We start from the raw sequence: 15,239 nt of genomic DNA on the forward strand, positions 1-15,239 counted from the left end.
GCTCCATCAGAGACCGACCTCTGCCAAGAGGGAGGGCCCAGGAGAAGGTGGGTCGGAGCCTAAGGAAGCAAACCACCCCAGGGCCCTCCCACCCCTGGTGCCAAAGCAGGAAGGAGGTGGAGCCTCGGCTGAGACGGCCTGGGAGGTCGCTCACAGATAAGGGGGTTTTCTACACAAGAGCCCTGGGAGAGGAAATGGAGCCCCAGCACCCGAGACAAAGGGCAGGGATGGGACTAGCCAGCAAAGGAGGCTGCAGCCAGAGGCCCCGGATCAGGTACCGCTGCTGCCTGCTCTGTCCCGCTGGACCCCATCTCCAGCCCTCGCTAGGGCTGCGCCTCTGTCCTTGGCCTGCTTTTCCCCCCCGCAGTCCCTGCAGTCCCGGCCTTGTTCCTTTCCCTCTCTGGGTGCCTTCTCTGCAGGGCCCACTCCCATCTGGGGTCTTTGCCCTGTTCTGGGGGTGCCCCCACTATTGTTTCTGAGCTGGCCCCTCCCAAACCTCCACCCAGCTCTGAGGGTCCTCGTGGCCCAGCTCTCAGTCTGAAAGTCTGTCGGGCTAGGCCATCCCCTCCCTGCCTGTGCGGGGCTGCACCCTCTATTGGTCGGAAGTATCTGTGCTCTGTTAACGCTTAGAATTTGGCGAAAGGATGATTGACGCAGCTGGTGACTTTTTTTAAAGCACTCTGATCAGTTTTCTATAGTATTTACACCATCGTAAACACAGTGTGAGAAGAGTTCTCTGAGGCAAGAAGATAAATCATCTCTTCCAAGGATATCTCAACTCTGAGCAGGAAAATAAATGCACACTGTTCACAAACCTGGCCACACCCTAGGTGACCACGCTTCACGTTTATAACTGTACCACTAACAGCTCTAATGGATCTGGAGGAAAGATCAGGAGAAACGCTCCTATTTTAAAATTAAGTAGGAAAGAAAGCCACACCCAAGACTTCACACAGCCGCAAGGTCACATAATGGAAGAGCTGGAAATGGCCTGGCCTGGTCAGGGGACCCAGCTCTATCACTTACAGCTCTGTGACTTAGGCAGGCTACTCGTCCCCCTCTGCATCCCCGCTTCCTCCTCTATAAAATGGGCATGGCTGCCGCAGCATTTGAGTTCAGATACAGAAAGCACTTGTAACCATAGCCCAAGCCTGTGACTTTAGGTGTTAATCCGACATTAAAACACAAAACAAATATGCGCAAGTGAAAAGTCAGGAAGGAATTGAACTGAAATGTTAAAGCCTCTGATTTTGGAGTGGAGAGGTTTTCGTTACTCTTTTTTATTTTTCTAATGATTTGGGGGATGGGTGGGCAGGAAAACCGGAGTGGAGGTGGCGGGATGTGCTATTGGAAGTAGCAGAGCCAGGGCCCCTGTGGGAGAACATCACCCATCCCTGCTGTCCCAGCACCCTCTCCTCTCCCTCTCCCCGAGCCTTCCTGCCTGGAAAGGCGCAGGAAATTCTCAAGGCCCAGGCGGGCTGCTGGGAGGCCCAGCGCCTAGGGCGTCCAGGGGGCTACGCTCTGGAGAGACCAGCCAGGAGTAACTCCAGGGGCCGCTCTCTGCATTTTCCCTTTTCTCTCTTTTGCCCCAGACACCCAGTGGAGCGGTTAGATCGCCAAACCTTCTCCTTCCACTTTCGCAACCTGAGATTTGCCAGTGGGCGGAACTGCACCTACCTCTGCTACCAGGTGGAAAGACTGAAGCACTGCTCACCTGACTTCTCCGACTGGGGGGTCTTTCAAAACTGGGTATGAGCCCCAGGACACTCTCATCGCAGGAGGGAGCTAAGTGTTGACCCAGAAAAGAGGCGCAGCCGAGAGACACAAAAGCATTTATCTGGTGCCTTAGAATTGCAATGCGGGGAGCACAGGTTCAGGTGCAGCCTGCGCTGTGTCTCGCCACAGGGAAAAAAGCCGGGACGGAGGCGGGGGCGGGCATTGGCAAATTGCGGAAGGTTTAGGATGCTAGCACAAGTTGTTTTCCCAATATTATGATTGGGAGATATAATTACAATTGCAATTCATTGGTTTTCAGAGTATATTATGTCAGATACTAGGAAAATCCCTTTTGCAGTGTGTCCAGTTTTTAATCAAGAATGCGGATATGGGGACTTCCCTGGCGGTCCAGTGGTTAAGACTGGGTGCTCCCAATGCAGGGGGCGCTGGGAACTAAGATCCCGCATTTCGCCCGCACCCAGCCCCCACCCACCCAATAAAAAAGAATGCGGATATAGCAGTGACAGGCTCTGTCCTATGCCCTTGCCCAGTGTAATAGTTCAAATCTGGTGCCTGTTTCAAAAATGGGATGAAATTTTAGCCCCCAAATGGTGTCCCTCACGTCAGAGGTGTTACACAGGCTCACATACGCCAGTAGAGGATGTGGAAAAAATGGTAATAAGTCCAACGCCTTTTGGGGGTTCTCAGTGGCGGATGCATCTTCCCACACATTTTCTTAAGTCCTGGAACCGGAGACGCGATGGCGGTTGACTTAATCCCACAAAGCCTTGTTTAGCGAGTCTGCTGGTGGTGGGTCTCTGAGTTTGTCATCGGGCTTGGCGAAATGTCCCCCCACCTGCCTGCCCTCCTCCACCCAGAGGGCAGCCTTTTCAGAACCTGTGTGCGGAAGGGGCGGGGAGGGGGTGTGCACTGTAGCGGTATTATCCCATCAAAACCTAATCTGAGTCACAGGTGTCATCTCACTCTTTCTACTACCCAGTGTTCAAAAAGTTAAGAGAAACTGATGAAATTAATATTGACGCTGTGTTAGACGACACAGTCATCCCTAGATATGGGGATGGGGAGGTTGGTTCCAGGACCCCCACGAACACCAAAATCTGAAGATGCTAAACCCCTCATGTAAGATGGCATCGCATTTGTATATGACCTACCCACATCCTCCCATAGACTTTAGATCATCTCTAGTTTACTTATAATACCTGATACAATGTAAATGCTATGTAAATAGTTGTAAATACAATGTGGATGTTATGTAAGTAGTTGCCAGCCTGGCAAATTCAAGTTTTGCGTTTTGGAACTTTCTGGAATTTTTTTTTTTCCTGAATAATTTCAATAGGTTGAATCTGCAGATGAGCAACTCTCCTATACAGAGGACTGACTGTATACCTAATCTATTATTTCAATTAGATGTATTTTCTAATATATAACTAATATAAAACTTCTTCATGAGACAGTTTACATTCTTTTCTCTTCATACGAAGTCACTGAAATGAACTGTGTATTTTTACACTTGCCACACACCTCCCTTCAGACGAGCCGCACCTCACGTGCTCTGTAGACATGTGTGGCTGGTGTTTCTGCCGACGGACAGGGCAACTCTGTGGGCCTCCCAGCAGACAGCACCTAGGGACCAAGCCTGGACCCCACAGGGCCTGGACCAAAGCAGGCACTCAGGTTACTTGTAGAATGAATGAATGGGAAGATGGATGTTAGAATGAATGGGTGAGTCGATGAATGAGGGAAGTCGATGACTAAAGAAGAAAAGAAGGGAGGGGAGAGATGGAAAGAAGGGATAGCTCATGAACAACCTGCCCCTGGGATGCCCACCCCCCTTACCCCTCCTCCCCAGCTCCCTAGCCCAGCCTCACTGCCTGCTCTGGCGGCCAAAAACGCCCCCTTTCCGCCTCCATCTCTCCCAGGTCTATCCCTGCCATGTGGAACTCTGCTTCCTCTCTTGGTTTCGCGCTAAGAAGCTGTCCTCTCACGAGCAGTACCGCATCACCTGGTTCTTATCCTGGAGCCCCTGCTTGTCATGTGCAGAGCAGGTGGTTGCGTTCCTGAAGGAGAACAGGAACGTGAGGCTGAGCATCTTCGCCGCCCGCCTCTACTACTTCTGGAAACCAGATTACCAGCACGGGCTGCGCATACTGCGCCACCAGAGGGCCTGGGTGCGCATCATGTCCTTCCGAGGTGAGAGCAGAGGGGGCTGGGGGCTGGAGGGCGGGGCGGTGGGAGGGATGGGGGCGGACCTAGAAGACCCGCCCGGGAGAGTGAGCGGGCGGAGAACCTGGGAAACGAGGCAGGACTGAGGGCACACGGCAGGGAGGGGGCAGGAGGGGGCAGGGCACAGGATGGTCAGCCGAGAAAGGCCTCCCAGGGCCCGGACCTGATGGCTTTCTCTCCTCTTTATCTCAGACTTTAAATACTGTTGGAAAAACTTTGTGTACAATCAGGGAATGCCCTTCAAGCCTTGGAAGAAACTGCGTAAAAATTATCAGTTCCTGGTGGCAAAGCTTCATGAAATTCTCGGGTGAGGGCTTCCTTAGCCTTCCTCCCCCCACCTCCTCCTTATCTCCGAGTACCTTCCACCTTCCTTCTCAGCTTCCTCTCCTCCCTGGCCCCAGAGGGCCACTGCCCTTGGGCTGCCCCTGCCCTCCCTCAGCTCCTCTCTCCTTTCTTCCCCCAGCGTCTCCCCCTACGCCCCCGTGAGATCTCCCTCTCCCCCAGCGAGGGAGCCCCACCTCCTCCCATCTCACACATTGACCAAACCTTGTTATTAAACTGAACATAAATGGGCATGAATAAGTGTGAAAATGAGATTTGAGAAACATCCTTGAAGACAGACTTGACTTATCAGAGAACGAGGCTCCTTGATGGGAATGATGGCATTCATTTGCTAGGATATCCGCAACGAAACGCCACAGACTGGGTGACTTAACAACAGGTGTTTACTTTCTCACGGATATGGAGGCTAGAAGTCCAAGATCAAGGAGTCGGTAGGTTGGGCTTCTCCTGCACCCTTCCTCCTGGGCTGCAGACAGCTGCCTTCTCGCTCTATCCTCAGATGGTCTTTCTTCTGTGCATGACCCCTGGGGAGCCCCTGGTGTCCCTCTGTGTGTCCCAATTTCCTCTTCTCATAAGGACATCAGTCAGATTGGACTAAGGGTCACCCTAAGAGCTTCCTCTTAACACAATCACCTCTTTAAAGGCCCTATCTCAAGTATAGTCACGTTCTGAGAAACTGGAGGTTGGGATTTCAGCATATGGATTTGCAGGGACACGGTTCAGCCCATACGATGGCCAAAGGCTTTTTTGAGCTGAGCAGGTGCAGTGAGAGCAGGATCCTTGTCCTGTGTGTCTCTCTCCGGGTTATGCCCCCTTGACCCTGACTCCTCTGCTTCCATTCCAGACCTCGGTGTCCCTAGAACCCCACCGCCACCCCACCTTCACTTTGTCATCATCACACCCTGTCCTCACTCTGCTCATCCCTCATCCCATTCCCAGATTGCTGCCAGAGACGAAGCTCTGGGGGTGGTGACGGAGAATGAGCAAAAGGAAGAAAAAAGAATGGTTATGTTTACATTTAAATACGTTTTTAGAAAAAAAAAAGTAGCATTGGGGATGTGAGGATTGAGATTATTGGAGCTTTTTCAAAAAGCGGAATAGAAAGTGGAAGGACTGCCAAGAGTCAGGTCAGAGGCCACAGCTCAGTTGCTCGAGGTAGATCAGGAAGCGAGCGTCTGGCCCTTTGTCCACAGAGCCAGCTGCCACGTGAACGCACCGGGGAGGAACTCAGTGGAGGTTCCAGAAAGGGTGGCCAGGATTGTGGCAGGGCCAAAAGGGAGTAAGAACCTGGTGAGGTGGGATTCTGGGCAGGCAGATGCAGAGGAAGGAACAGCAAGGGGGAAGCTGTTGGTTTGGAATCTGTCCTTAAAGTCCTCGTGGAGAAGGTCTGGGGTCCCACTGATCTTGGCCGTCTGGGTGGGAATTGTCAGTGGCAGCAGACACCTGTCCCTTTATTCTCCCTTCCTGTTTGCACTGCTGCCTGGAGGTCTTGGGCAGAATCCAGGGTGTCTCTGGTTGCTTCGGCTCTTCTGCCTTGATGCTCTCTCCCTGTCGGTGTTTCCTTCAAGGAGGAAGGCACAGAGGGACATGGTTGGGGATGGCGTACCTCCTGCTTGTCTCGGGCATTAAAACGGGCCCCAGTGGCCAGCTTAAAATGTCCCTCTCCTGGCACACCTGCATTTTGGCCCATCTCAGGTAGCTCACAGGAATCTCCAAGCCGGGGCTGTAGGATTGCTGTCATTAGGGAAAGGCCAGCAAAGGGTTTCAACCTTCTTGTCCATCTTTCCTGCCTCTCAGGCCAGGGGTGACTTAGCTCTCTGAGTTTGACCAACACTTCAGTGTACAAATCTGATCACTCTTTGGATTTCGCTGGTGGTCCAGTGGTTAAGACTCCATGCTTCCAGTACAGGGGGCACAGTTTCAATCCCCGGTTGGGCAAGCTCTGCGTGCCACGTGCTGTGGCAAAAAAAAAAAAAAAAAATCTGGTCACTCTTCCCAGAAGGATCCAGCTCATTCTAGAATCTTTTGTTGGCTGTGGCCCTGGGCATTAGGACAGATGGGGGTGAAGGGGACACCATTCCTGTGGATCCTCTAACCTCCTGCCCAAGCTCTTGTTACCCCCGAGGCCGTACCAGGGCCTGTGGGGCAGAAGGTGGTGTGTGCAGGGCGGGCAGCGGGGAGCAGTGGGATGACAAGCTGGGAAAAGTTAATTTGGGAATCACATTTGTGTGCAGTTTGGACTGGAGGTGGCCATGACTGCTCTAAGACCTCCTCACTAGGTTTCAACTTTCCCCAGAGCTGTTTTCTCATCTGGAGGTCTTGGTGGCCACGTGACAAAGTAAGCAGATAGCTTACCCCTTCTCTTGTGCTCCCTCCCCCACTCCTTTTCATGGAACAATGGGGAAGCAAGGGGAGGGAACCAGGCTAGGCTTCCTGGACAGCTTTCCAGTTCTGCCATTTATTTGCTGTGTGACCTCAAGAGAGTGTCTTAACCTCTCTGTGCTGGGACCACATCTAAAATGTCAGGATAATGCTCCTCCCCACTTGATGCTACTGGGGAGCTGGGGGTAGTAGACGGTGCACAGGATCTGCTCAGCACAGGGCTGGAGATGAAGATCTGGAGTACTGACCCCCAGCCCTCATTTTCCGTCCTACCCAGAGTCTTGTCAGGGTACTGCATAAAAGCTAAGTGCCAAGTAGGAGTAGGATGGAGAGGGCTCCAGCCTACCCCTCCCCCAGTGGGGGCAGGCCTTTGTCCTGCTCTCTTCCGCCAGGGTCTGTCCCATCCCCCTCTCTCTGGCATCTTTACTTTCTCTTTCCCTTTGTGATAACCTCGGGTCCTGCTGCACAGAGGGGTCCAGCTGCATCAGAGACCGACCTCTGCCAAGAGGGAGGGCCCAGGAGAAGGTGGGTCGGAGCCTAAGGAAGCAAACCACCCCAGGGCCCTCCCACCCCTGGTGCCAAAGCAGGAAGGAGGTGGAGCCTCGGCTGAGACGACCTGGGAGGTCGCTCTCACATAGGGGGCTGTCCTAAAAAAAGGGTCCTGGGAGAGGAAATCGAGGCAGAGTGCCTATGACAAAGGGCTGGGCTTGGACAAGCCTTCCTAGGCCAGGAGACTGCATCTGGACTCCTGGGATCAGGTAAGTCCAGAGCCCAGGAGGAGGAAAGAGGATGGGTCTGAGAGACAAAAACCACCCTGGGCCTCCCACCTCGGCTTACCCAGACAGGAAGGGCATCTGCCGCTCCGAGAGCTGTAGGGGAACGCTCTCAGATAAGGGACTTTCCCAAGGCCAAGCGCAGCCTTGTGACAGGCAGGTGGAACCAGAGATCCCAGTGCCCAGGGCAAGCTGGGACATGTCTGCCGAGGAGGCTGGAGCCCGGCTGCAGGGGCCCGGTGGGGCTGCTGGTCCTCCTCGCTGCCTTGGGCTCCGCGCCCAGCCCTGGGTTCTCTCCCTCTCTGGCTCCTTCTCTTGCCTCGGGCCTCCCAGCCCTACCTCTGCCACAGCCTGTCTCTCTGTGTCCCTGGCCATATCCCAGAGGCATGGCCACTGGGTCTTCCTAAAGCTCTCCGTGCACCCTCAGTCCTAGACTTTAGGTTCAAGGATGAGTGAAACAACGTTTGGAGTCAGCTATAAAAGCGTTTTTGTAAATTTTATGTTAAAGGCGCAATTTTGCAGAGAATATTCTCATTTCTCCTCTGTGGAGGGAAAACTCTCCAAGACAAGAAGATAACTCGTTTCCCGTGAAGACACTACCAAGTATAAAAAATTCAATTGGTCTTCAAGTACTTCTTACAAGTTGTTTCTATCGTACCTACAGTTTTAGCTATTCAAGGGCAAGGTGCAACGTTTGTGCTATGAAGATAAGTCCTCTTGTCTCAGATGTGAAATATCTCAGCCTTGAGTGTCTGGCTTTCCCCAGGACTGGGAAGTTTCTCAGAACATGGGAACTTCAGGGCTAAAATCAGGAAGACTCCGGGCAAACGGGGCAGTGGTTGTCTCAGGTGTGCTCTGAATGGGGTTTCCCTTCTAATCCTTACCCTGAGGGCGGCCAGTTGCCCTCATGGGGAGTATGAACTTCAGGTGAGGTCATTGGCCAGTAATCGAAGGCCACAGTCCAGAGATGGTCTCTTCAGCAATCGTTACCCAAATCCATCTAAAGTTTTACTAATTAACACAAGGGACGTCAGAGATAGGTTTCCACTGATGAAGTTTGTGGCTTTGTTAATTAGCATAACATATCGGAAATGGTTTTTCGTTGGTGGAACTGGTGGTGTTTCAATGAGTTGGCTGGAAATATGGCGAGACTCCTCTGGCCCTGCAGGAACAAAGTATTGTGTCCCGTGGTCTGGGCCGTGAGGGCACTCTTGGCTTGATTCCTGTGTCCAGATGCCAGTTTGAGGCTCTGAGGTCATCTGAGTCTGACTCGGTGGTCAACCAAGTGACATCACCTTGGGTGGAGTGTCCAGGAGGGCAATGGGCTGGGGCCGTGAAGCTCCCAAGCTCGTTCAGACTGGCATCTGCTTGGGCATGGGTGTCCGCGTGCAGTGCGGCGCCGGCCAGAGGGAGCCTTCATGCGCCTCTCTGGGGCCCGGCAGGAAGGCCCCTGGTTACATCCACCTACTGCTGTCCGTGCAGAGCCAACAGCACTTATTGAAAACAACCTGGTGGTTCTGCATCCCCACATGGGCTGGGCCACTTTGCAGCATGACATTAAATGAAAAAGAAAGCAAGATACAAAATGGAATACTCTACAGAGTACAGTCATAATTAGGGGGAGAAAAGCTAGGTGAGCCCTTGAGCCAAAAGGCTCTGTCACAACACTACCTTGGTGACAACAGTTTTTCCTGTTCACATGCCTCTGTGCTCTTTGTACAGACAAAATTATGATACACACACCTCCGCCAAGAGCACAGTGTTAAAGGAAGCTCTTTAACTTCCATCCCCCTCCCCACTCCCCAAAGAGAAGGGTCCTGACGTTAGGTACGGGGTTGAGGTGCTTGTGGGACCTTAACAGAGGGGTCTGGGGCTCAAGACAAAGATGTGAGAGACGAGGAAGGACATGCCGTGTCCAATTCTCGGGGTGGGGGCACCCCCACTCAGCCCAGGAGTCCTGCCTGCAGTGGCCTCTAGCATGGGCTGGAGGGGTGGTGATGTGTGAGGGGGGAGAGCTCGCCCTCTTCCCTCTCCCTCCCAGTACTCCTGGCCAACAGAGAAGGAAGAGACCCTCCCTTACCTCCCCTTAGGGGCCTAGGTGAGCCCAAGGAACTCGGTTCAGAATGTGACAGAGCCTTGGGTGACACCAGAAAACACTCTCTGCATCTTTGGTTTTCTCCTTCCTGTTGCACAGAAACACAATGAATCTGCTAAAAACAAATATATTCAGACAACAGTTTGGCAACCAGCCCCGGGTCCCACAGCCCTGCTACCGGAGGAAGACCTATTTGTGCTACCAGCTGAAGCAGCTCGACGGCTTCACGCTTGACAAAGGCTGCTTCCAAAACAAGGTGCCACGTGGGTTCCCTGGGCACAGGGCAAGCAGGGGCAACCGCACCAGGCAGGGAAGCAGAATCTGAGTGACCCCGCTTCCCTGCAGCTCTCCACATTCTTTCCCTTCCGCGGGCCACCACACAAGCCCTTCCCGCCAGCAGAATGTACCTCCTAACCCCTCTTTGAGAAGTTGATGTTTCCTCACCCTCCAGATCTCAGCTCAGTCACCACTCCGGGGAAGCCAAGCGCTCTTCCGAGGACTGAGCACCTAACCTCACCTACAAGATCTCCATCACACTTCTGCCTTTCTGCCATCTTCCTACCTGTCCCGTCCCCTCTCCCTCCCTCCCTGACCTCCCTGGTACCCTCAGGTTCAAACGTCTCCAGACAACCTCCTGGACATGTCCTAAAGCCAGGTCACAGAGTATTCAGGACTGTGCCCTGGGGGTGTCTGTTCTACAACCCGTCTCCTCTGGGCACTGGGACCCTGATCTGATTCCAATGAAGTTACAGGTGCTTGGGGAGTGTGGAATTAATGGATGAGTGAGTGAGTGAAGGAATGAATAATTGAAGGAAAGAAGGAGGTTCTTTCCTTGTGCTATAGGCAGTTCATATACTGGAAAGTTCACAGGACAGAGGCCCTCGTCCCGAGCTTCACCCTCGGTGTGCGACCTCTGGCCTCTGCCTTCTAACCAACCCTTCCGTCTCTCTGAGAACCTCTCCAGAAACAGCGACATGCAGAAATTCGCTTTATTGACAAGATCACCTCACTGAATCTCGACCCAAACCAGCGCTACAAAATCATCTGCTATGTCACGTGGAGCCCCTGCGCTGCCTGTGCCGGGGAACTGGTTGATTTCATCAACGGTCAGGACAACCTGAGCCTGCAGATCTTTGCCTCCCGCCTGTACTTCCACTGGGTCAAGGTGTTTCAGAGGGGGCTGCAGCAGCTACAGGCAGCCCAGGTCTCAGTGGCTGTCATGACCCGCTCAGGTAGGAAGAGAGAGAGAGCTGTCAGTGGACGGGAGGATCTGCAGTTCCAAGAGCGAAAGCCACTGAGTGGGAGTGGGGGAGAGGGGAGGCTGGACAGGAAGGATGGCGGCCCAGCTGAGACCCAAGGTGTGATACCACCTGAAGGGGAAATTCCAGGGACAGACTAATTCCAGGGAGAGGAAGAGAAGGAAGGGGAAAGGAAGGAGGGACGGTGGCCCTGCTGGTGCAAGCTTGCTGCTCCCCTGCCCTTGGGGCCTGACTCAGTTTCCCTCTCTCATCTCAGAGTTTGAAGACTGCTGGGAAGAATTTGTGGATAACCAGGGGATGCCCTTCGAGTCCTGGGATAAGCTGGAGCAATACAGTGAGAGCATAAGCCGTCGGCTCCAGAGGATCCTGTCGGTGAGAAGCTCTCCCCGCTGCAGGCCCCTGGCCTCTCCACACCCCGCCGACCCCCTTCCCAGCTTCAGCCCCACTTCTGTCTGTCAATCCTCTCCTTGCTCTCTCCCCACTGCCCCCCACTGCTTTCTCTTTTCTCATGACACCCCCTTTAGGTCCCCTCTTCCAGGGGCTCCCAGTTCCTTCCTTCTCTCTCTCTTCATAGACTTTTTTTAAAATACATTTTATTTTACTTATTTATTTTTGGCTGCGTTGGGTCTTTGTTGCTGCGCGCGGGCTTTCTCTAGTTGTGGCGAGCAGGGGCTACTCTTTGTTGTGGTGCGCGGGCTTCTCATTGCGGTGGCTTCTCTTGTTGCGGAGCACGGGCTCTCGGCGCGCGGGCTCAGTAGTTGTGGCTCACAGGCTCTAGAGCGCAGGCTCAGTAGTTGTGGCGCACGGGCTTAGTTGCTCCATGGCATGTGGGATCGTCCCGGACCAGGGCTCACACCCGTGTCCCCTGCATTGGCAGGAGGATTCTCAACCTCTGCACCATCAGGGAAGCCCCTCTTCATAGACTCTTGTTAGCTTTCTGTTTCTCTTAAGGCATCCCTGGCCTGCCTTGATCCAGTTCTTTTCTTGTCCCGGCATTTTCAGCCTCGCCTCTGTTCCCCTTCCTCCCTCAGTTTCCTGCCAACCGAAGCTTTCTCATTTCTCTCTCAATAGCCCTCGAATTGGAATAATTTAGAGGATTCCTTCAGAGACTTGAGACTTGGATCCCCATCCCCTTCGTCGTTAAGAAGTGACTCAAGATGACAGGTCCTGGGGCATCTCACTGCTTCATAAACTGCTGGCTCTTAGGAGCAAGGAGCAAGCCCCACGGTCACCCCTGACCCTCGCCCAAGTCCAGAGACCTTTCTTTCCTCTTTCATTCTTCTTTTTTCCTTTCTTTTCTAAGTGGGTAAATATTTTTATAATTGAAAAAATAAAGATAATTTGAAAGTCTGTAAAACTTGGGTTACTTTCTGAAAGGAGAATCAGGTTTTTCCTTCATAAAAAGATGAGTATAAAGAACTTTCATACTACAGCTCTAAGGAAAAATTTACTTAAGAATTCCTAGTATAGGGACATCCCTGGTGGCGCAGTGGTTAAAAATCCACCTGCCAATGCCGGCGACACGGGTTCAAGCCCTGGTCCGGGAAGGTCCCACATGCCGCGGAGCAACTAAGCCCGTGCGCCACAACTACTGAGCCTGTGCTCTAGAGCCCGTGAGCCACAACTACTGAGCCTGCGTGCCATAACTAATGAAGCCCGCACACCTTGAGTCTGTGCCCTGCAATAAGAGAAGCCACTTCAGTGAGAAGCCACTGCAATGAGAAGCCCGCACACCACAACGAAGAGTAGCCCCCACTCGCCACAACCAGAGAAAGCCCGCATGCAGCGACTACTAAAGCCCACGTGCCTAGAGCCCGTGCTCTGCAGCAAGAGAAGCCACCAAAATGAGAAGCACGCACGCTGCAACAAACAGTATCCCCTGCTGGCGGCAACTAGAGAAAGCCTGCGCACAACGAAGACCCAACACAACCAGAAATACATTAAAAAATTTTATACAAAAATAAAATAAAATAAAAATGGGCAAAAAAACTGAATAGACATTTTTCCGAAGAGGAAATGCAGATGGCCAACAGGCACATGAAAAGATGCTCAACATCGCTAATCATCAGGGAAATGAAAATCAAAACCACAATGAGATATCACCTCACACCTATCAGAATGGCTAGTATCGAAAAACACAAATAACAAACGTTAGCGATGGTGTGGAGAAAAGGGAACCCTTCTACCCTGTTGGTGGGAATGTAAATTGGTGCAGCCACTGTGGAAAAGAGCACGGAAGTTTCCCAAGAAACTAAAAATAGAACTATCATATGACCCAACAATACCACTCCTGGGTATATATCTGGAAAAAAACAAGAACACTAATTTGAAAAGATACATGCATTCCAATGTTCATAGTAGTGTTATTTACAATTGCCAAGATATGGAAGCGACCTAAGTGTCCATCAACAGATGAATGGATAAAGAAGATGTGGTATATATATACAAAGGAATATTACTCAGCCCTAAAAAGGAACAAAATTTTGTCTTTTGCAGCAACATGGATGGACTTAGAGGACATTATGCTAAGTGAAATAAGTGGGACAAAACAAATACTGTGCGATCTCACTGATATGTGGAATGTAAAAAATACAACAAACTAGTGAATAAAACAAAAAAGAGGGCTTCCCTGGTGGCGCAGTGGTTGGGAGTCCGCCTGCCGATGCAGGGGACACGGGTTCGTGCCCCGGTCCGGGAAGATCCCACATGCCGCGGAGCGGCTGGGCCCGTGAGCCATGGCCGCTGAGCCTGCGCGTCCGGAGCCTGTGCTCCGCAACGGGAGAGGCCACAACGGTGAGAGGCCCGCGTACCGCAAAAAAAAAAAAAAAGAAGCAGACTCACAGTTATAGAAACAAACTAGTGGTTACCAGTGGGGAGAGGGAAGGGGGGAGGGGCAATATAGGGGTGGGGGAGTGGGAGGTGTAAGATAGGCTCCAGGATGTATTGTCAACACGGGGAATAGAGCCAATATTTTGTAATAACTGTAAATGGAAAGTAACTTTTTTTTTTTTTTTTTTTTTGCGGTACGCGGGCCTCTCACTGTTGTGGCCTCTCCCGTTGTGGAGCACAGGCTCCGGACGCGCAGGCTCAGCGGAGATGGCTCACGGGCCCAGCCGCTCTGCGGCATGTGGGATCTTCCCGGACTGGGGCACGAACCCGTGTCCCCTGCACGGCAAGCGGACTCTTAACCACTGCACCACTAGGGAAGCCCTGGGAAGTAACCTTTAAAAATTGTATTAAAAATAAATTTTTTAAAAAACCCATGTGTTCATATCAATAGATGCTGAACAGAACTTCATAGAATTCAGCCGTCATTAAAATGCTAAGTAAAATAGAAATTAAAAATGCTCAAGTGTATGAAATGATTTTTATAGAAAAGCAATAAATATAATTATAATGGCAAAATATTAAAATTATTTCAGTTAAATTGGGACCATGTCACCATTTACTCCTCATTGTCTTGGAGTTCTAAGGAATGGAATAAGACAAGGAAATTCCAGAAATTGTGTAAACATTGGAAAAGAAGATACAAACTTTCTCCTGTTATTGTTGATGATTTTATACCTTCCAAACCCGAGACTTGAATTTGAAAGGGAAAGAAAAAAGAGAAAAGACGCAGGGTAAACAAGAGGGCTGAAGTCAGAATTAATGTATAAAAGCTTTTTCTCTATATTAACAACAATTACCTAAAAATGGAAAAGGGGGAAATATTACACTTAAAAAAGCAATAAGAAGTATTAAATCCAATCAACATACAAAAATCAGTTGCATTTCTTTACACCAATAATGAACAATCCGAGAAGGAAATTAAGAAAGCAATCCCATTCACAACAGAATCAAAAAGGATAAAATACTTAGGAGTTAACCAAGAAAGCCAAAGACCGCTCCATGGACAACTACAAAACACTGCTGAAAAAAATTAAAGAAGACACGGACAAGTGGAAAGACATCTCATGTTCATGGATTCGAAAAGTTAATATTGTTAAAACGTCCATACTACCCAAAATGATCTACAGATTCAATGTGATCAGTTCAAAATCTCAAAGTCATTTTTTGCAGAAATAGGAAAAAACATCCTAAAAGTTCATATGGAATTTCAAGGGATCCCAAATTGCCATGCAAACTCAGAACATGCATAAATTCTGGAAAAGATACAAAGTGTCAGAAGTTAAAATCTGTATGACAGGGACTTCCCTGGTGGCGCAGTGGTTAAGACTCCGTGCTCCCAACGCAGGGGCCTGGGTTCGCTCCCTGGTCAGGGAACTAGATCCCATGTGCATGCCACAACTAAGAGTTCGAATGCCACAACTAAGGACCCTGCCTGCTGCAAGCAAGACCTGATGCAACCAAATAAATAGGTAAATAAATATTAAAAAAAAAAAAAAAAAAGGAATTCCCTAGCAGTCCAGTGGTTAGGACTCAGCCCCG

General features: G+C 51.0%; 1 protein-coding gene across 3 annotated transcripts; it reads left to right on the plus strand.

Annotated features, from left to right (window-relative positions):
- The first annotated feature begins 91 nt into the window (after window positions 1–91).
- Window positions 92–13,640, plus strand: LOC101273482 (DNA dC->dU-editing enzyme APOBEC-3B-like). Of its 3 annotated transcripts, none has more exons than XM_033405092.2 (9): window positions 92–274; window positions 1,593–1,749; window positions 3,657–3,927; window positions 4,153–4,267; window positions 4,638–4,733; window positions 9,652–9,808; window positions 10,517–10,784; window positions 11,068–11,183; window positions 11,883–13,640. In XM_033405092.2, exons 1-9 carry the CDS (start codon window positions 195–197, stop codon window positions 11,970–11,972), a joined length of 1,350 nt encoding a protein of 449 aa, XP_033260983.1. In that variant the 5' UTR covers window positions 92–194; the 3' UTR covers window positions 11,973–13,640. The 3 variants fall into 3 exon arrangements, with proteins under 3 accessions (XP_033260983.1, XP_033260984.1, XP_012392103.1); XM_033405093.2 differs by having other exon boundaries at window positions 1,593–1,689; XM_012536649.3 differs by lacking the exon at window positions 4,638–4,733 and having other exon boundaries at window positions 96–274.
- The last annotated feature ends 1,599 nt before the right edge of the window (window positions 13,641–15,239 follow it).

The sequence above is a fragment of the Orcinus orca genome, chromosome 11 (genome assembly GCF_937001465.1).
Source record: "Orcinus orca chromosome 11, mOrcOrc1.1, whole genome shotgun sequence".
NCBI lineage: Eukaryota > Metazoa > Chordata > Mammalia > Artiodactyla > Delphinidae > Orcinus > Orcinus orca.